At 45.4% G+C, this 21,925-nt stretch overlaps 1 protein-coding gene across 11 annotated transcripts in view; it reads right to left on the reverse strand.

Annotated features, from left to right (window-relative positions):
* CELF2 (CUGBP Elav-like family member 2) overlaps positions 1 to 21,925 on the reverse strand; it is a 494,364-nt gene that overhangs the window by 165,338 nt on the left and 307,101 nt on the right. For all 11 annotated transcript variants that reach the window (XM_060279201.1, XM_060279206.1, XM_060279205.1 and 8 more), the window contains one exon: positions 7,745 to 7,941. In XM_060279201.1, the coding sequence (XP_060135184.1) occupies positions 7,745 to 7,941 (197 nt within the window). The remainder of the gene's footprint in view (positions 1 to 7,744; positions 7,942 to 21,925) is intronic.

The raw sequence follows: 21,925 nt of genomic DNA on the forward strand, positions 1-21,925 counted from the left end.
AGCCAACACAATAGGCACTACCCGTTTTCCAGCCTGACCCAAAAGCTGTTTATTGCTGAATCAGGCCAGGGGGAAGCAATGGGCAACCTAAGATAACATCACAATCTTGGAAACCTTGGGCAGTGGAAACGATGATCCAAAAACTCCTAACTCCAAAAAAATGGGAAGGTGCAGGATCTTTCCACTTCTCTGCAAATGCTATGTGGATATCTGCATTGAAGCTCTGCATCTGTTATGCCTACAGTTCCATGCACCTGCCATGATTTGCAAAATCTTCTTTGCAAGTGTTCCACACTTATACCATACAAAAAAAAAACCTTCTCTCTCTCTCTCTCTCTCTCTCTCTCTCTCTCTCTCTCTCTCTCTCTCTCTCTCTCTCTCTCTCTCTCTCTCTCTCTCTGTGTGTGTGTGTGTGTAAAGTGGCGTACATTTATGCAATACTCTATATTGCTTTTGTAAGGGAAGAAAACAGCATGAGCAGATGTTGCTGCTGAAACCCGCTTCTCTAATGCTTAAATGCCAGCAGAAAGGCGACCCGGTCTACCACCCAGGTAGGCAAAAATACTTCAATTCAAGCTAATGGGACACACAGGAGGACTCCTTTCAGCTGCTGCGGTGAAGGAGAGGCTTGTAAGATGTAGGGTGAATGATCCAGGAGAGAAGAAGCCTGCAGAGCTCGTTCAAAGTCTGGGTTGCCATTTCAAGACATGTCCTGATGCCGTACCGCCTTGGATTTCCTCTTTCATGGGCTCACTGGCTTCCCAGCATCCTGCCATGCCACACTTGCTACCAAGACAGCCCAGTCCATACTGCCCCCAAGAGCCTGAGTGAAGTTTCTGCAGAGCTGGAAGTCAGGAGACAATAGCAGAATGGGAGATTTAATGTGAAGAACATCTCCTGGAAACTGTCAGTTAGTGGGGAACCTTTTTCCTGTCAAGGGTTGCCTTCCCTGTAGGGTAATCTGGTGGAGGCTGCACGCCAGCAGTGAGCAGGAACCAGAGCAGAATGCAGGTCTTTCTTTTTCTCTCTTTAGTGCTGCCACTCACTTCTATTATTTGTTTATTGCATTTACATCCCGCCTTTTTTGCCAAGGAACTGAAAGACATGTTGTAATGGTGCTGGTTGCTTCCTCATGAGTAATCCGCTCCAAACTCTGTGGCTGGTTTTTACAGAGTTTTATTATATACATATGTACAAGACAGAGGAACAAAAAGCATGGCCGTTCTATCCTGAATCAGAATCCGGAAGCACCGCCCTTCGTGACTTCCGCCATGTCACGGTCCGGTCGGCGGGCGTCAGGACCAGAGGCAAGTTGGTGGTGAAGAAGCAGGGTCGAAGGCAGAGGCGAAGGTCCACGGGGCACGAAGCAAGGCGAAGGCAAAGCGAGGGTCCAGGAACAAGAAGCAAGGCGAAGGTCCACGGGGCAAGAGCAAGGCGAAGGCGAAGCAAGGGTCCAAGGAGCAAGGAGCAAGGCGACGGTCCACGGGGCAGGAGCAAGGCGAAGGCGAGGCAAGGGTCCAAGAAGCACGGCAGCAACAAGGCAAGGGTCCAAGGAACAGGAGGCCAGATGCAACCAGGCAGGGATAGCGTTGCTGTGGCAAAGAGCTGAAGGGAAATGCTGGGCTTTTATCCCTCTCAGCTCCTGCCACCAGGTGCAGTGAGATCTCAAGTGGCCTAACCTGGGTGACTACTCCTTGCCTCTCCAGCACAAGCTGATGTCTTCACCTATGTGGCCACGCCTTGCTTCCCCAGCACAAGCTGAGGCAGGCCGCAGTCCTGCAAAGCACTACAGGCCCCAGAGCCTGACTCCTGCCCATACTCCTGACACGCCAGCAGAACACACTGGGTGTTTGGAATCTCCTCTCTGCACACCTCTTTTCACCTCTCCACTGTTGGGGCGATGGGGCTGGTGGAGAACCCTCCCCACTGGAACTGCCCAGCTGGCAGGGGGGCTGGTGCTGTCTCCTCTGGCACCTCCCCCTCCTGAGTGCTCTGGTGCGACCCTCCAGCGATTCTCTCTGGGAACCTTCCCATCTCAGCATCGGAGCCTCTGCACTGCTTCCTGAGGGTCAGCACCATCTCCTGTGGACGGCTCCGAAACACTGCCGTCCCGGGCTCCTACTGCATCGGAGAGCCCTTGTCCCCACTTCCTGGACTCTCCGCTGACGCCTGGTGGTCCCCTGACACATGTGCATGCTTCTCTCCGCCCCAATTTTATCCTCACAACAACCCTGTGAGGTAGGTTAGGCTGAGAGGCAGTGACTGGGTCCAAGCCCACCCAGTAAAGTTTGTTTGGACCCTGGTTTGGACCCTGGTTTCTCAGGTCCTGGTTTAGCGCTCTAACAATTACCCCACACTAGTATGCTCTCGCCCCCCCCCCCATTTCTCACCACCCACATGAAATTAGACCAAGGCCCACATGTCTGACACACTGTAAGGTACCTTCCTATGTTCCTAGGTTAACAGCCAGGCATGCAAACAAGTGTGTGCCTATCCAAATAATAGCTGAGCGGTTTACAAAACGTAGAATATAGCGCAACTCATGAAAAACAACAATGCCAGCAAGAATGAAGTGCTGCAGAAATAAAGGGGAACTAATTCAGGAAGGCCCGGAAAACAAGTTTGCAACAAACGTCAAAAGAACAACCGTGCTCGCGCTTGCTTCGCTCCTGTGGGATGAGAATTCCAAAGAACGGGTGGAACAATGCTAAAAGAACATGCTCAAGTCACAGCATCTTTTACTGCGAGGGTGTGAGGCACCGTCAACAGATCTTCACCCACAGATCTAAGTTACCGAGGTGGGATGTAGGGGGGGATCAAAGGAGCACAGGAAGAGCCCACCTAGTCCAACATCCCATTCTCACAGTGGTCATTCAGATGCACCTGAGCCCACAAGCAGGGCCTGACTCCAACAGTGCTCTCCCACTTCAGAGGCATATGGTCTCTGACAGACAGAGGTGGAACACAGCCATTGTGTCTAGCTGCCATTGATAGCCTTGTCCTCCGTGAACCTGTCTGGTTCTCTTTTACAGCCATCCAAGGTGATCACTACCTCTGGGGAAACAGAAAATCTATTCTTTCATAAACATTGTGTGAAGAAGGCAGCATCTCTGAGCCTTCAGCTCCTCCAGGCAGAAAAGAGGGATTGTCTTGTTAACTCCAAAGAACAAGAGCCAGCAAACAGAAAGGTTCAACAGTGAAGAGATCTCAAATGATCGGATCCTAGTTAAAGTCGATCCAGGGAAAGAAAGGTGGGGGAGGAGGAGGAAGAGAAATCGTACCATCTTGTCTTTTCTCCTTTCTGTGTCCACACAGACAGGTGCCAGAGATGTGGCTAACTAAGCATTAAGAAAGGCGAAGGCAATAAAGGGAAAACTGTCACTAGACAGGCCTCGGTTTGTTTTGCACATCCTCAATTGTGCAAATATGTGCATTTGGTTTTAATAAGTCCACAACCAAGACTGCACCCTGGCAATTATGCCAGGGAGAAGCTGGGCCAGAATCCACAAACTGGACATTGAGACAAGAAAAGAATTTAATTCCAGTATTGCCAAGCCACATTTGAGAACACCACATTTCCATGTTGCTATAGGGAGTGACCGAAAAATATAGCATGCACAAATGTATTCCAGTATCCGGCAGCCCTTTTTCTTGCCACCAGTCCAGTACCTGTCTGTTTCCTCCTCTTTAATCTTAGCGTTGGCCTTGTATAAATCACCAGGGGAAAGGGTGAGGGCAAAACTAGAGTTGGCCTCCTTGCCTTCCGCTCAACCCAGTGGGCACCAGCCACCCCTGCCTGCAAGCTAAAATAATCATGACTAGGAGACACTGAAAGGCTTAATCCTCCATGAATCTGTCTAAATGTCTCTTAAGGCCATGGGTAGGCAAACTAAGGCCCGGGGGCTGGATCTGGCCCAATCGCCTTCTAAATCCGGCCCATGGATGATCCGGGAATCAGCGTGTTTTTACATGAGTAGAATGTGTCCTTTTATTGAAAATGAATCTCTGGGTTATTTGTGGGGTATAGAAATTCGTTCACCCCCCCCCCCCCAAAATATAGTCTGGCCCCCCACAAGGTCTGAGGGGCAGTGGACTGACCCCCTGCTGGAAAAGTTTGCTGACCCCTGCTTAAATCTTTCCAAGCTGGTGGCCATCGATATACCTCTGGGCAGCAAATCACATAAGTGAACTTTGCAGCATATGATAATTTAGTTATGAGCTCATGAATAAATCTCTCTCTCTCTCAACTCAGCAAAGAAACAAGATACAAAAATAAAAAATCTCCCCCCCCTCAAAAAATATATATACGCACACGCACAACAAACCCAAACTTCACAAAATTGCAAACTTTGCTGCAGACCCAAATTTTGAAAAAGTTTTAATTTGGACAGTTTTTCCAGTTTGCAAAACTTGTTCCAATTACAGAAGTTCGGGCTTGTAGAATGGATGCTTTTTTTTCCGGCCCAATTTCCAGAGAGCTGGAGGATAAGTGCCTAGGAAAACGCTGCTCTCTGCTTCCGCCTTCAGCTCCTGCCACACAGAATTGGCAGCAGCACAGAGAAGGCAGGAAAACAAGTGAAGTAGGACATTTGTAGTTAGAGGGTAGAGAAGGCAGTTGGTAATGACAGCAGAGGAGAAAGCAGGAGCTGTCGGTTGTTTTTGACAGGGACTGTAAGAAACTCAGACAGCAGCCTCAAAAACAGCTCAAAGAGATCGTCTCCTTGCCCCTGTCAGGAGATGCTCAGCTTGGGTATACATAGATAGTCAAGTGGAACAGAGCCAGCAAAAAAATAATCAAACATTCTGAATCACTGGCACTGGGAAGATGCTTGAAGGTAAGGATGCCAATTAGAACATACTCCTTTGCCAACTGCCCAATCGCAGAGCCCTCCGCCCAAAGGTCTTTGATGTAAACAAATCCAGACAGACACCACTGTTTAACTGTGGTTAAGGCAGCTCAGCCGCGAACTGGCAGAAAGTCAAAATTCACAAAGCATGATTTGCAACAGGTCAGCAAATCAGAATAATAAAAGGTATGGTTCGATGAATGTAGCTGAGCTGGTTTGCACAGCAAAAGTCACAAAACCTTGGGATATCCTTAAAATGCACGTTTCATGCGCCAGCTGCAGTTTGGCGCAGTGTCCAAATTGACGAGCCAGTTAGTGCCATTGGTCTGCGGCTAGAGGTTGTTGGGCCATAGAAGCAGGTGGGCTGAGCAAACGTAAAACAAAACAGACAAACAGGCCTGAACTACGGTTTGCCTGTCAGAAAATCAAACCATGACTCCACTTATAAACAAGGGTTACCGCAAACTATGGTTTGGCATGGTGCCTGGATGGACAACTGATGGTTTGCGATTGGCTAGCAAGCTACTATCAGAACCCCTACTTTGAAGTGGGTTTGCCAACCATATTTTGAGCTACTTGAAATTCAGCATGTTGTCTCAACTGAAAAACTATAGTAACAGCCATTGCTTTGCCTCCATCAGTTTCCCCAACCGGAGACAGAAACAAACTTTGGAAGTCCTGAAGCTGAGAGGGTGGAAAACAAAAGCAGACAGGCTTCTCTAAATAAAGGGTGTGCCTGCCCCATGTTTGGCTCTTCAAATCACCGCCTGAGTTCTAAGCAGCAGTTAGCACAAACCATCATTAGCCACAATACCCTCACCAAGACTTTAAGCCTACACACAGCACTGGAAAGTTATCCATCTTTGACTTTGTCCCAAAGTTTTATCAGGGGGAAAAACAACTGTTATCAGAAAAATAGCCAGGACATGGGTCACAAGCTGCACTTAAAAAACAAAATAAAATTGATGTGACAGATAAGTTGTGCATCCTCAAAGATTGAGCAATCACCTCTGCAGATTGCATGCCTCCACTCCATAACCAACCCTTCCAGCAGTGGAAAAGCACTGAAACGCTTTGCAAGAGTTTGAAGTCTCGTATATTTCAGAATTCATAAGGGATTGGTGGAGCCATATTTGCTGGCCCCTTCCCCTCCATCACATCTCTGTCCCTGCCACCTTCAAAGGAACATAGGAAGAGGCCTTGTGCTGAGCTATATAATTGGTCCATCTAGAACAGGGGTGTCCAAACTTTTTTCAAAGAGGACCAGATTTGATGAAGTTGTTGAGCTTTCTTTAGGACTGAAGTTGTTGAACGTTTTTAAGGATTGAAGTTGCTGAGCTTTTTTTTTTAAGGATTTTACCCCGGGACATATACTGCCATAGGGGCTGGATTAAATCAACCGGCGGGCCGGATTAGGCCCCTGAAATGGACTTTGGACATGCCTGATCAAGAAGCACTGAACCACTGAATTGGAAGGGGCCCTGAGGATAATCTAGTTCAGGGGTCAGCAAACTTTTTTCAGCAAGGGGCCGGTCCACTGTCCCTCAGACCTTGTGGGGGCCCGGACTATATTTTGAAAAAAATATGAACGAATTCCTATGCCCCACAAATAACCCAGAGATGCATTTTAAATAAAAGGACATTTTCTACTCATGTAAAAACACGCTGATTCCCGGACCATCCACGGGCTGGGTTTAGAAGGCGATTGGGCCGGATCCAGCCCCTGGGCCTTAATTTGCCGACCCATGATCTAATTCAACTCCCTACAATGCAGGAGTCCACAACAGGGATCGAACCGGCAACCTTGGCATCATTAGCACCACATGCTAACTGAGCTATCCCATCTCCCTGTTCTAGCTCAGTGATGTTTACATTGACCAGCAGGGTTTCAGGCAAGGAGTCGTTCCCAGACCTACTTGGAGACGCCACTGGGGATTGAACCTGGGACCTTCTGCACATTTTTGTGTGCAGTTTTGCCCAATATGGACATTCTTGCAAACCGGTCTTGCCTACCGTAATGCATGTTTGAATTTTATGTTCACTAATATACATTTTTATACGCAGACTTCACCCCAACACCTGCATTTATGTGCCCTTGACTGGGCTGGAGAACTGCCTTGCAAAATTCGAAGAAGAGCTGGGTTTCTATATGCATCTTGTTTCTGAGAGCACCGATTAGGGAAGACTTTAATTGCACTGAATTGAATTTCTCCCCATCCCTACGTATGCAGCCAAAAGGGCACCAGCCATATACAAGAGAGAGGTAGCAACAGGTTCTGGGACCCCCCCCCCCCCGTGTTTGCAGAAGTGCAATGAAAGTTTAGAGGGAGGAAAATGTAATGGGAGGGGATTGCGGAAACAAAAGTGTGTTCAATAACTATGAAATGCTGACTGGAGGGTGGGTGGGAACTGTGGGAAGTGGAGGAAGGGAGATTGGAAACACAACAGAGCACCCTGAATCCTGAACAGCAGCATTCCATGCCACAACTACATTTCACTCCTCCCATTATAAATGTGCTAGTCTTCATCAGGGTTCAGCAGAACATCTCTGCGTTTTCAGAAAGAAGCAGTATCCTTGTTGTTGTTGTTGTTGTTGTTGTTGTTGTTGTTGTTGTGGCACAGCCCTGACCCCATCCCTTCCCCTGCTTGAGGACGCAACAGAAATCTAAAAGTTGCAAATAAAATTCAAACCCGTATTCATGATTCTCACACAACCCGCCAGACGATTCCATATGAGAGCAAGCACCCAAACGCTACTCCCCCTCCCTAGACGCAACCATCATTAGAAACATTGGATGAAAGCAATGAGGGTTTTGGTTGTAGAAGGACCCCACTCTCCCCTGCCCCAACAAGAACAACAACCTTATTCTCATCCCACTGTGTTGTTATTGCCATACCTTTGCTTTGGGGAGGATTCTGGCTCCGATCTCGGAGGACGTTGATCTGGTAGACAGCTCCGTAAGGCTCAAAAAGTTCCTTTAGCTCCTTTTCTGACCACGAACGGGGGATCTGTCCGACAAACATCTTAATGGCATCTGGGTCTGGCTGATCTGAGTGATCCAAAGCTCCATTCATCTTGTTAGCTGTGCCGTTACTGGAGAGAGAGAAAGGGGAAAAGGAGACTTCCGTCAGCGGGAACATTTTCTCTCTCTTTTTTTTTTTCAAATAATGTCATTTGCAAGCAGAAAAGGAATAACAAGCAACAGTCAATGGAGAGGGAAATAGAGCACAACTAACACTTCCAAACTGATTAAGTGCCACCGCCAACAAAATACCATGTTAATGCCGTGAACAAACAACAGTGAAAACGTGTCATTACGTTATTCTCCGACTGCAAGCCGCCGCTTGAATCCATCACGTACAAAGAGGGTGCCAAGCTCAAGTCACAAAACAGCGCTTGTGGCTCTTGAAAGAAAAGGCCATTTTAAGGAGACGTACGGGGGGCTGCTGTACAAACGCGTTGCTCTCCGGCAGAACAGAAAATCAACACAAGGACACCCATCCCCCACGAGGGCTCTCTAGGCGGTGGAGTTTCCACCCCCAGTGCAAGTGCGTTTGGATTCTGAAACACTCAAGAGTCATACAAAGGGCATACAAAGCAGCTGGCAAGATATCTGATGCAAAAACCGGCTTCTGCATGTGTCATATTGTTGCACAAAACAGGAAAAAAAATGCTCCAGCCATGCAGATTCCTTGCTGCCAATATAGCGTAGGACAAAGATATTTTACTTCCTGCAGCAGAATCCAAACAGTGGCCTCCTCCAATGCTTAGAGCCAATGCTTAAAAAAACAGCGACACCTCACTGCATTATTCCGATATCAGTTTCTGCCTTCATCTGTCCCCCTATACTTTTCCACCTGAAGCAGTCTGCTTCATGGTGAACAAGGCTGTGCACACAATTCTCTTCACTCTGCCCCCCCCCCCCGGGATATTTCTCATCACTGGTGTGAGGTCATATGAGGTCTGCCACAATCCACAGGTCCTCTGAGAAATATTCCCTCAAACCAGCTTCCAGCCTACCTGGAAATGGAAGCCGTGGTTAAGCTGAAGCGAATATTAGGGAAAAGAAATCTCTACCCCAGTGATGGGCAACCTTTTGAGCTTGGTGTGTCAAAATTCGCCAAAAAACCGAGCATAACTCGGGTGGTGTGTCACTTCGAGAAAAAACACATAATTATGCGATATTTATAGTTTAAATAACAAAAATGTATAATTGTAATATATAACTGTATTTAATAAACCAAAAACTAATTATTTAACCAAACCCAAAACCCCTTATTTATCACAAAGTGCAAAAGTTGCTTTTCTTTTCTTGGGGGGGGGGGGTCCAAAGCTGCTGCGCTTTGTGTTTTTTTTGGGGGGGGGGAAGAGAACAGAAATAAATGACAAATAATACCTTCGCTAGAAGTAACACGCTGCACTGACATAGTCTGCCAAAGCGCCAGAAAAAACAGCACAGAAAGGGTTAAAAAAACAATCTCTGGCTACCAGCAGCAGCAACAACAACAAGGATCCGGGTTTTAACAGCGGAGACAAGCTGTAGGAGGAGCGGGAGAACAAATGGGGGGAAAGCAACAACAACAACAGCAGCGAATGGGCCGATGGGGCGCGTGCCAGCAGTGAGGGCTCTGCGTGTCACGTCTGACATGTGTGTCATAGTTTCGCCATCACTGCTCTACCCTCTCTCACACATGAACGTAAGAATGCAACTTGAAACACAGCAGGGGGAATGGAACTTCCTGCATCTCAAGCTGCTAACATGTACATAACTCAAGTTGCTAATAAATTACCTATAGTGAAAAAGAAAAGAAAAGAAAAAAGAAAAGCAGGGAGCGTGCTTTATTTCAATTTAGGAGCCCATCATCTGTTTTATACGGCATAAACTAAAAAGAAAAGGGGCCCCAAAAACTATTTTAAGTCCGGTAAAGTACAAATAAGATACAGAGTCAGGTAGGTAGGTAGCCGTGTTGGTCTCATGCAGTCAAAATAATTTTTTTTAAAAAATTAAAAAATGGTCCAGTAGCACCTTAGAGACCAACTAAGTTTGTTCTGGGTATAAGCTTTCGTGTGCATGCACACTTCTTCAGATACCAAGATACAGAGGTTTACCAAAATCCTACCAAAAGGAAAGATGAGCCAGAAGGCAGATTATGAGCACTGCTTGGGTTGGCAGAGTAGTAGCCAGCAGGATCTGACCCTTGAGGGACATCTCACTGGAGAGTTTCCTTTGAGCGGTGTAATTAACGGAAATAGCACGAGAGAAGCTCCCCATTCACTACAGTGATACTGAGCCAAGTTATTTCATTCATTCATGTATAAAACTAGTTCTATGCCACCTTTAGGGGAACGGCCCAACCATGTTGACTCACAACAATATAAAATGTTATTAAATCAACAATAACAATAAATGGAGCAGTGATAAATTGTCATTAAAACCCCCAAACACAATTCAGTTCAGAGAGCTTCGCCACAGCCACACAATACATTTAGAACACTGTGATATCACCTTAAAACACTGCTGGCTTCCCCCAGAGAATTCTGGGAGTTGCAGTTTGTTAAAGGTGTTGAGAGTTGTTAGGATAGTTCCCCATCCCCGTCACAGAGCTACAATTCCCAGAGTTCCCTGTGAAGAAATATTGAACCACTCTGAGGAATTATAACACACTGAGAGGAAGAGGAATCTCCTAACAACCTCAGTACCCTTAACAAACCACAGCCCCCAGAATTCTTTGGGGGAAGCCATGCCCATTCAAAGTGGAATAATTGTGCTTTAAATGTATGGTGTGAGTGTTGGTGCTGACCTTTAAAGCCCTAAACGGCCTTGGTCCAGTATACCTGAAGGAGCGTTCTGGCGGTTCGATCACTACGAGAAGCCAAGTTACAGGGAACCAGGCAGAGGGCCTTCTCGGTAGTGGCGCCCACCCTGTGGAATGCCCTCCCACCAGAGGTCAAAGAGAATAACAATTACCAGACCTTTAGAAGGCATCTTAAGGCAGCCCTGTTTAGGGAAGCTTTTAATGTTTGATGGATTTCTGTATTTTAATATTTTGTTGGAAGCCGCCCAGAGTGGCTGGGGGAACCCGGCCAGATGGGCGGGGTATAAATAATAATAATAATAATAATAATAATAATAATAATAATAATAATAATAATATGTTATTATTATTATTATTATAACTTTTTTTAAAAATAAACAAATGTGGAAAACTGAATTTAAGATTGGAATAATGAGAAACTCAAAGGCATTGAAATTGACAGATTTCCCCATCTTTTGCCTAAAGTAATGACCCTGTGTGCCCACACTGCCTCATTCAAGGGTTAAAGCCTGCAAACACGATACAAAGATGACGCGCGCCACTCACAAAGGAGGCACAAATTAAATATCGGAAGAGGGGAGACCACAAGTGCATTCCATGCCCCGGGGCTACAAAGTTGTGCGCAGAGAAATCACTCGGCTGCCCCCGTTTTGTCTCTCCTGGAGCATAAGCACACCTGAACACATTAATATGCCTCGATTAACTCCTTTCTTCACAGCCCTCCCAAGTCCTGAAAGGAGCAGGGGAACGGCATGAAAGACACGTTTCAGAACCAATAATGAGAAGTTTGATCACCAATTCCGCTGCACGCCTAACCATGCCTCGTTCTGCCATCGGGGTGCATTTCAATTACCCAACTTTTGCCTCTCTCTTTCTCCTGGCTCCCTTGGATCACGGTTGGGGTGTGGAGAAGAGGATGGAGCTCCAGACATCCTTTTAGGGATGCTGTGAAACTTGATCTCGGATCCCAGAAAGGTGACCGCTTTAGGGAAGATCCCGCACTCCCCATTCCATTCCTGCCTTGACACACATCCAAGATAAATCATTTGTCTCCCCCTTTCATTCTTCTCCAGCTTTCCCTGCAGCAAGAAACACTCATCCTCCTCCCTCTTCCTGCAGATCAAGCTCATTTGCTCCTTTTTTCATTCCATCTATGCATGAAGCATGAGATAAGGTTCGTTTTTCACAACTGGCCCTTCCCCTCGCCCAAGCCCCAAATGTCACCTGGGCAGGTAGGAGGCCGATGTGATGCTTCTTTTCCTTAATATGAGGGTGTGTGCTGCTTCGGAGGCTTCCTGTCTCAGAGCCACAGTCAGGACCGGCCCACCCATGAGGCAAGGTGAGACGACCGCCTCAGGCGGCAAGATCCACAGGGGCAGCAGATCCCAGTAAAGAATCATTGTGTCCCATGCTCTACCAACTGAGCTAGATCTTTCTCTCCCTTTTGTTCCTGATGTACGTAGATCTTCCCTCAACCCTTCTTCCCTGGCGGGGAAGGAGACACCATTTTTTGGGTCTGCCTTAGGCGTCAAAATGTCTTGGGCCAGCCCTGGTTGTAGTCAACCTGCTGTTTCTCCAGTTTTTTTTTTTTAACTCACTGGGCTAGGGTTGCCAGACTCAATAGAGGACAGGACTTCTGTGCCTTTAATTGCCCTGCTCTCTTTTAGGAAACCTAAAAGAGAAACCAACAGACCCTTTGTTTAATTTCCAAGCAAAGGGTCTGCTGGTTTCTCTTCAAGGTTTCCAGACTCAAAAGAGAGCAGGGCAATTAAAGGCACAGAAGTCCTGTCCTCTATTGAGTCTGGCAACCCTACACTGGGCTCCAGCTTCAGGTGTTAAGAGGAGCGACTTGGGATCAATTTGTACAACCCTACGCAAGACGCACCTGCTGCTTCTACTGTTTTGCATGCAGAAGGTTCAATCCCTGGAATCTTCATCTAAGGCTGAGAAGATATCCTTGCCTGAAATCTTGCAGTGTTTAATAATAATAATAATAATAATAATAATAATAATAATAATAATAATTTATTATTTATACCCACTCTGGGCAGCTCCCTATCGAGAGTTACAAACAATACAGCATTAAATATTAAAAACTTGGTGTTGCTGCCAGTCAGTGTAGACAACACTGAGCCAGATGGACCAATGGTCCGACTCAGTTTAAGGAGCTTCCTATGTTCCTCATATCAGACACCACTCAGATATAGGGGTACTCAGATGCATTAGGCTCAAATACAATTCAGCATTTCAGATTCGTTCGGTGTTTTATTTTATCACATTCTTTTTCATCTCATCAGTTTGATGCAAATATTAGGCAGGTTTGGCCGTTTCAACAGGCTCAGAATACAAATTTGCTCGTGCCGCACTGAATTTTTGTGTCGTTAAGAAATGCATTAGATAACCAAAAGAAGCAACTCCAAGCAGTGCCTGATTTATAACACAGAACACAACTGCTTTATAATAATGATCACGGGACATCAAGAAAGTATAAAATAAGGCAGCTACATATGAACATGAATCATTCCATGTTTAGGGAAGCTTTTAATGTTTAATAGATTATTGTATTTTAATACTTCTGTTGGAAGCCGCCCAGAGTGGCTGGGGAAACCCAGCCAGATGGGAGGGGTATAAATATTAAATTATTATTATTAATATATTAATATATAACATTGATTTGTCCTCAAATCTTTCCGCCACACTTGCCATCCTCTACTGCCACACCAGTGTGGCATGCCACACCCTTTGTGAACCAATGCTCTGGGACATCAGAAATGTTTCCAGTGCGAAATGAAGTTTTTCCAGTGCAAATTAGACTAATTCAAAATTCAGCTTGCCTTAAATCAGTAAAGAGTTTTTGTGTGTTTCAGCTCTTGTTTATGCAGAAGCTTTTTCAGTGGTCAACAGTCTACTGTATTTATTTCATGGCTCCAGTAACAGCTACAGGATTTATTACTATTACAACTAAGTGGCCAAATACCTGTGCTCACTCTGGACATGGGCATTTGTTTCAGTTTTAGAAGATTTGACATCATGGTTTGGAATAAATTGTGTCGTCATTTTGTATTTTCCAGGTAAGGGATTCAAGAAAACTAAACCTGTAGCTTTTTGTTCTTGTTTTGTAAGATTAAAAAAGAGATGGATTTTCTCTTTTCCTTGTCAGATGATTAAATGTTTTTTTGCTATATGCTTTTATAGATTATTTTCTTATCAAACTCGTTAACAAGTATTTTTATATGTTTGTAAGCAAATATGCTTTCATGGCATAACGTGTAAATGTAAAGATGAGTATTTAATTCTCACAGTACACTTTTAACTCACAAAATTAATGCAAGATTTGCAGAACCTCTTTTCTGTTCTAGTTGTATACACCAGGGGCTGATTATGTGCCTGCCCAATGTATCTGTTAAACTGTCATGTTTTTCAAATTGCTTTCCATACCCTTTAAAAAGAAAAAGAAAGAAAGAGAGCCAGTGCGGTGTAGTGGTTAAGAGTGGTAGACTCGTAATCTGGGGAACCGGGTTCGCTTCCCCGCTCCTCCACATGCAGCTTCTGGGTGACCTTGGGCTAGTCACACTTCTCTGAAGTCTCTCAGCCCCACTCACCTCACAGAGTGTTTGTTGTGGGGGAGGAAGGGAAAGGAGAATGTTAGCCGCTTTGAGACTCCTTCGGGTAGTGATAAAGCGGGGTATCAAATCCAAACTCTTCTTCTCTTCTAATTGGCATGGGATTTTTTCCCCTGGGAAACTCATGTCGCTGCTCTGGTAACAGTTGAATAAAGAACCACTTGTGGGTTGGGCGCACTGGTGCCAACTCCAGCGGGCCCTGGGTGCCTGGGCACCCATAATTTTTTTTGCTGTGGGTGTCTGGCCTCTACCCCTGCCACGCACCACCCGCTGTCATGCGCTGCCCACCAGAGTCCCGTTTCATTAATGGTTCTGGAGAGGATGTGTGGCCAGAAGCAGAGAGAAGGGGAGCTTTAAAAGGATTAAAGGTTTGACATTGATGCGGAGTGCGACCGGGAGCTTAAGGAGAGGCGTGATGATGTCATGGCTGATGAGAGAGGAAGGCTATGCTGCTGTATGCATTATTTGTGCATGGGGGAGAGGGATAATGCATTAACACGATTGCTAATCCCAGCTTGAGCTGCTGTGCTCGGGAGTGCTGCTGTTGTTTTAAGGGCATTCTGGTTTCCCTCTCGCAAAATTGGATAGAGAGTTTTGCTTGCTCATGTTTATTACCACGCTTGTAGCCCGAGGTTTCCGGAGGCCCGTCCTCGCCGCTGTACAGCTGCCCTCCAAGCAAGGAAGGGAGAAAGTCGCTTGCACTGCCGAGCTTGTGTTTGGGAGCCGAGTGCCAACTCCTGGAAACTAAATCCAAGCAATTAACTCCAGAAAATGCTGCACGATGCAACACATTTCAAGATTGGCACAGACACATGTGACGGGCATAGCAGCCGGATTTAAGAGATGCAGGAGGCTATTTTAGTAATTTCCGAGAGCGCATGACCCAATCGAAAGCCACGTTTATCGGATCCAACGCGGCTGCATTATCTAAATAGCTTCCTTGAAAACAAGGCTGGAGCTTCCAGCTGGGCATGCTTTCAAGCAGGCCTGTCCGATGCAAGGCCCAAGAGTGTTGCCAGACCTTTTGGAGTCCTCACAAGCGGCCTTCACAACCCACACTCCACAACAAATGATTGAATGGCTTAGGGAGCAGGGACCTGCTCCTGTGTGGCTCGACACCAGCCTAAGGGTGGCCGAATCTGTTTCACCTCCAGTCTATGTGACTTCTGAATGTCTACTTATCTCATCCTTCTGTAGTGTGCCTACAGTAATCTATTTTTTTTTTAAAAAAAACCCCAATCAAAATGCAAATTTAAATGTACAACTGCGTTGAAACATTTTGAAGAAGAGCAGAATCCGGAAGGTAGAGAAGTTCCGACCAACCCCAACCGGGTTCACTTTTTGCGAGAATTTGCAAAGCCTGACTTCTTCATACACCAGCATCCTGTGGTTCCATTCAAATCAGCAGAACAATGATCAGTCCATCTACCCAGTATTGCCATAGGGACATGGGAGGCTGCATTCTGCGTCTCAGGTCTTTGGTCCATCTCGTCTTTGTTGTCTGCCCTGCCTGGCAGTAGCTCTCAAGAGTCCCAGGTTTAAGGAAAGAGGTCTTTCCAGGCTCTGCCTGGGGGAGCCGGACCTTTTGCATCCATCAGCTTTCCTGGAAGACCAGCTCCATCAGGCACCTCCCACCCCTGAACTATGCAAGCTGATCATTATAAGAACTGTTTAAGAATCGGTGCTTGGGTTTTTCCTCTTCCCTCCCTGTCCCTTTCGCCTTGTGTGTCATTCCATATATATATATGGAACATACACACACACCTGTGGGCAGGGACTGTTTTGTTTTAATGGACTATATGGAGAGTGGGGTACAAATTATGATGATGATGATGATGATGATGATGATATACTCTTGACTCTCTCTGGCAAAGTGCCTTTCACTTTGCCGGCTCCCTTGGACTGAAGACACCAGCGACAAACCTTCTCCATGCAAAGCCCACAAACCGGACCTGAGTGCAACAACACTGACGATTCCCATCAACTTGGATTCCTGCCTTGCAGGGGGTTGGACTAGATGACCCTTGAGGTCCCTTCCAACTATACCATCTCATTATTCTATGAAACACACACTGCCTCCAACAGTGAAGGGAGAATGCTGTGATTGATCAAGGGCCTTAACTATTTCAGTTTAAATGGCTCTGCGTTGAAGAATACCAGAAATTTTTCAGCTATGCTTAAATCACACGATTCTTGTCAATGAAAGCAGACTGTGGCATTCCTTTTGTGTTGGCAATTTCCATGCTTCCCCCCTCTGTGTTAGCTTGGTATCTCATGCCTCTCACAAAGATTCCCCTGCTTTCCCATCTCCTAACGATCATTACAGAAATAAATAAAATAGTTCCATTGGTGAAACCTGTAATAGGATTGCCATTTCTAGAGAGAGAGAGAGAGAGAGAGAGAGAGAGAGAGAGAGAGAGAGAGAGAGAGAGAGATCCAGCGTCACCAACTCTGCCACTACTTTTTCAAAAAATTCTGAGGGTTTTTGGTTTTTTCAAAAGGAGGAGGGACACCCCACCAAACATCTGGTGCGGAGAATACAGATGATCGTTTGTTTATATCTTCCTCTCTCTGTCTAACTGCCTTTTCCAAACACAGCCAGATGGAGCCTTTCAAAATCAAATTAATTTCAGATTAATTCACTCTGGACCAACGCCAGTTTCTTGACTCTATGCTTTGAGGCACTATCTAAATTGATTTACAGTCGTGAACTTAAAAGAGCTCAAGTCCTTAGGTATAAGGAGCTGGGGGGAATAAGTACAGTCATGATGAAGAGAGATAACTGCAACTGTTAAGAGTTATTAAAGCGAACATTCCCACCATCCCAGAAACATCAACTCTTCTTGCAGGTGTCTCTCTATCCCCTCTCCAAAATCCTAAAGTCTTGAGACTTTGGCTTTCAAGACTACTTTTGTATCTATTGCACATGTGATCGAACTGGCTCTTGGGGACTGAAGTAATACCGCCCCAAATTTTGTTCCATGGTTTTCCTGGAACTATGGAACAAAATTTGCTGCTCCCCCCCCCCCCGCCCCCCAAAGCAATCAACGTGGAAGTTAGCACTAAAATTCCACCAAATTCCCAGAAATGGCTTTTCTGTTGTGTGAAAGATCGCATAAACCATGAACATTACCAGGCAAGGAAACATCAACAGCATAAAGTTGTGTCTGGGCACCACAGTTCAAGAAGTATATTGACAAGCTGGAATGTGTCCAGAAGAGGGCAACCAAAATGGTCAAAGGCCTGGAAACGATGCCTTATGAGGAACGGCTTAGGGAGCTGGGTATGTTTAGCCTGGAGAAGAGAAGGTTAAGGGGGGATATGATAGCCATGTTCAAATATATAAAAAGATGTCATATAGAGGAGGGAGAAAGGTTGTTTTCTGCTGCTCCAGAGAAGCGGACACAGAGCAATGGATTCAAACTACAAGAAAGAAGATTCCACCTAAACATTAGGAAGAACTTCCTGACAGTAAGAGCTGTTCGACAGTGGAATTTGCTACCAAGGAGTGTGGTGGAGTCTCCTTCTTTGGAGGTTTTTAAGCCGAGGCTTGACAGGCATATGTCAAGAATGCTTTGATGGTGTTTCCTGCTTGGCAGGGGGTTGGACTGGATGGCCCTTGTGGTCCCTTCCAACTCTATGACTCTATGATTCTATGAATTATGCCCCATCCCCCAGTTCAAAGCCTCTCTTACCTATGAAGCTTACTGGGTCAGCCATTCCCTACTATTCTATCCTACCTCGCAGGATTGATGTGCGGCAAAGGATGAGATAAATGCTTCTAGAGATTTATCAATCTTTTTTTTCTTCTTGAAAAAAGACCCCCAAAACACGAAGTAACTAAATTTTTTTAGTAGGTGACCTGAATTATTCCCCATCAGCCTCACTTCCTATGAATCTCTCCACGGTAGATATGGAACAAGGATATGCAGCAGCCATTAAATATCTCACAATGTTTCTTAATCAGAGACTGCTCAGGCAAGGGTAGCGAGTCATATGCAATCACTCTCTGTGGACACTTTTATTATCTGACTTGTTTCAACTGCAATTTGGGTTTCTGCAGAGACAAAACAGCCAGCTCTGGAAAATTATAAGATAAATGTCAGGCAACGATAACACTGCTATAATCTTACTTTGAAAGGCTCGATGCCATTAGAAGAAGCCCAAGCTGTCCAAGGAAAGAGTTGCGCCAGGATTAAAATGATAGGGTGACGTAATACTCAGAGAGGTTTCAATAGGTCTACTCTGAGTATGACTAACATTGGGTAACACCCATGGTTTTTAAAGTGCATTCACAACAGTAGCAAGCAGGACTTAGCTGGGTACAGCCTATGCGATTTTGTTTGCTGTTCTTCCTAGGCTGGATCCTACTGAAGAAAAATAAATAAATTAAAAATCAATGTGCACTCTCCTCCCTTTCTCTGATGTAGCTTCTGCTGCCGTTTTCCCCACCACCTGGCTTGCAGACTTCACTAATCAGCCACAAAACCAATAAGAATGAGTACGCAATTATGCTAGCAGCATTATCAGAAAGTAGCTTGTTCAGGTAAGGGCTTGGCAGGAGGCTCTGTTGTCAGCTTCTTAAAACCTAGGAGGCAGTTGTCAGGCATCCTTGGACAAGGAGTTCCACAGATCAGGGGGCAGCCACAGAAAAGGCTCTGCAACTCACAACCACCCTGTTAAATCTCTCTTTGTTGCAACATAAAACTCTTCTGTTCAGAAGGAACATTGCACAGCTGTTACGTATGCAATCATATGCATATTTACCTAGGAGTAAGCCACACTGAACACAGTGGGACTTACAGGTTTCTTAATACAGGGACCAGGTTCTGACTGTGCCAAGAAGATCATTTTACAAGAGAGTACCTCGGTACAGGGACCCAGGTGGCGCTGTGGTTAAACCACTGAGCCTAGGGCTTGCTGATCAGAAGGCCGGCGGTTCGAATCCCTGTGACGGGGTGAGCTCCCGTTGCTCGGTCCCAGCTCCTGCCAACCTAGCAGTTCGAAAGCATGTCAAAATGCAAGTAGATAAATAGGAACCGCTACAGCGGGAAGGTAAACGGAGTTTCCATGTGCTGCTCTAGTTTGCCAGAAGTGGCTTTGTCATGCTGGCCACATGACCTGGAAGCTGTACGCCGGCTCCCTCGGCCAATAATGCGAGATGAGCGCGCAACCCCCAGAGTCGGTCACGACTGGACCTAATGGTCAGGGGTCCCTTTACCTTTACCTTACCTCGGTAATACCACTTTGGGATAGTTAAATTTCCAATGAGTTTGGCTCAGATTCAGCCCACTTCGAGGAGGAGACCCATGGAAGTCAACAGGACTTTGATTTAAATTAGTCTTCCTGAAGCATGATTCAACTAACTCTGGATCAAGCCAATGAATATACAGGGTGAGGCCGCTGGCAGAACATTCTATATTTAGAATTTAATATATATCTATATTTAATATATTTAATTCTATATCTATATAGATATAGATATAGGTCTATTCTTCCAATGAAACAAGGGTTGTTTTTTAATAAAAAAATTAAAAAATAGATAAGTCTAATTACACAAACTCTCCTCTCTACACGGTTGTAGATCTGAAGACCTTACGCTGCATGCTCGCACAGTCTCCATCTTCAAAGGGAGCCTTACAAAGAATGCCTAATGAGAATGAAAGATGCCCATGCAAGATATAATCACACAGTTCCTTTTGAAATGGGCACATTCTGCTATCACTCCCAAAGGTCGTTTTTCTTCCGTACGCACAAGTATGGAAGTGCATTCTTACACAGCATGGTGCTTGTTGCTTTGTCATGTGAAGTTGGAACGATCTGTTTTGCTTGGCACTTTGAAGCTTTTTTTTTTTTTTAAGGGGAGAAAGTCTCATTCTAGCTGGTCCAAATCCCTAAAACTTTGGCAGGTTTTCTACCTCTGCGATTTTTACTGGATAGGATAAGAAGAGCCTTCAGTCTACTGGGCAGCTGCTGGTCGTTCTGGAAAGGCCAAGCCTGCTTCCTGCCTTCCATCCTCAACATCCTTATTTCATCGGAAAGAAAAAGCTCAAAGATTGGCACTGGATCACTAACAGGGGTTCCCGGTCCTTCTCCTGACTTTGCTAGGAGTTCACTGCTACTAAATGCTCTGCCAATTTGCCCTTGGGACAAACCAGGCACTGAAAGGAACAGGCTTGGATCAGGCCCTGAGATTGGCAATCCCTCTTGCAACATCAGCCCATGAGATTAGAAGTCAATATGAAGCTTCTGCATTGGACAAGTCTAGGAGCCTGTCTCTACAGTAGCTTTGAGTCCTATTTTACATAGAGGACAGTGCTCAATTCGAGGGTCTATCTCATCCAAGTCTGTTTAACAGATAGAGAATCATTAATAAGATGGTGCACTTGGGCAACAGACTGAGCAGGCTGAGAATGGAATTGCTTTATTGCGGGAATAGCCAACACGGCACCCTCTAGATGTTCCCACTCTCCCTGACTAAACACCGCTTCCCTTCTGACTAAACACCGGGAAGACCTTTCTGATGGTAAGTGTCATTCAACAGTGGAACAGAATCCCTAGGGAAACAGTGGACTTTCCTTCTTTGAAGGTGTTTAAGCAGAGGTTGGATGGCCATCTGTCATGCATGCTTTAGTTGAGATTCCTGCACTGCAGGGGGTTGGACTAGATGACCCTTGGGTCCCACCCAACTCTAAGATTCTCTCTGTGTGTGATTCTCTCTGTGTGTGATTCTCTCCCTGTGTGTGATGTATAGAAAGGATTCAAATAAATAAATATTTTCCTTGCATGTCAACATATTTATTGATGAAATTTAACCTGCTCTCGCGTCCCCTTTCTGAAGCTTGTAGGTTATTAGTTCCCATTAATTAGACATTATTAGGAGGAGGAGCCCACACATGAACGCCCTGGAAGCTTTCCAACAGATGCAGAACACATACAGAACCCGGTTTATTTTTTAAAACCAGGGCCGAAAGAATCGCATAGATCCGAAAACTGCCTCATACGGAGCAAAGCCTTTAGCGATGTTACAGCAAAGATTATTCTGTCTTTGGAAGTCTAGTTAAAAGATCACCGTGGTTTGCATAACCCCCAGAAACCATAGGTCCCATGCTGCTGCATTCCATTAGGTTAGCGTGAAATGTGTCATGGTGTATTTGAAAAGCTCAGCTTCTCACATACTGAAAGGTTTAAAAAGGTTAATTGAGGAAAAACACTAATTTAGAGTGACAACCCCTCAGAGGGAGAAGGTGCCACCTTGTTCTTTAAATACTAGAAAAGTAGCTTACAAGTTGTGCTTTTCAACTTCTCTTTGCCATCACTACTGGAGAGTAAATCTGAAAAAAATGATGCTTCCTAAGTGCTATGGATGCCAAAGGAAAAAAAAAATGGAAGTTGGTGGGGAGAGGAACACATCCCACAACTACAGTGGATTTTATAGCATGGGTCCCATTGTATTGGGTTTAAGGTAACATGTGGAAATCGAGAGAAAAAAAGAACTAGCATGAGCACCAAAAAGTACCCATTTCACAGACCATGAAGACCAGAGTCTTTTCCTCCAAACAGATGAAATGTTTACACCTCCCCCCACCAAAATGAAACATAGACTTAAAAAAAAAAGCACAGGCAACCCCCCCATCC

This window comes from Zootoca vivipara, chromosome 10 (genome assembly GCF_963506605.1).
Source record: "Zootoca vivipara chromosome 10, rZooViv1.1, whole genome shotgun sequence".
NCBI lineage: Eukaryota > Metazoa > Chordata > Lepidosauria > Squamata > Lacertidae > Zootoca > Zootoca vivipara.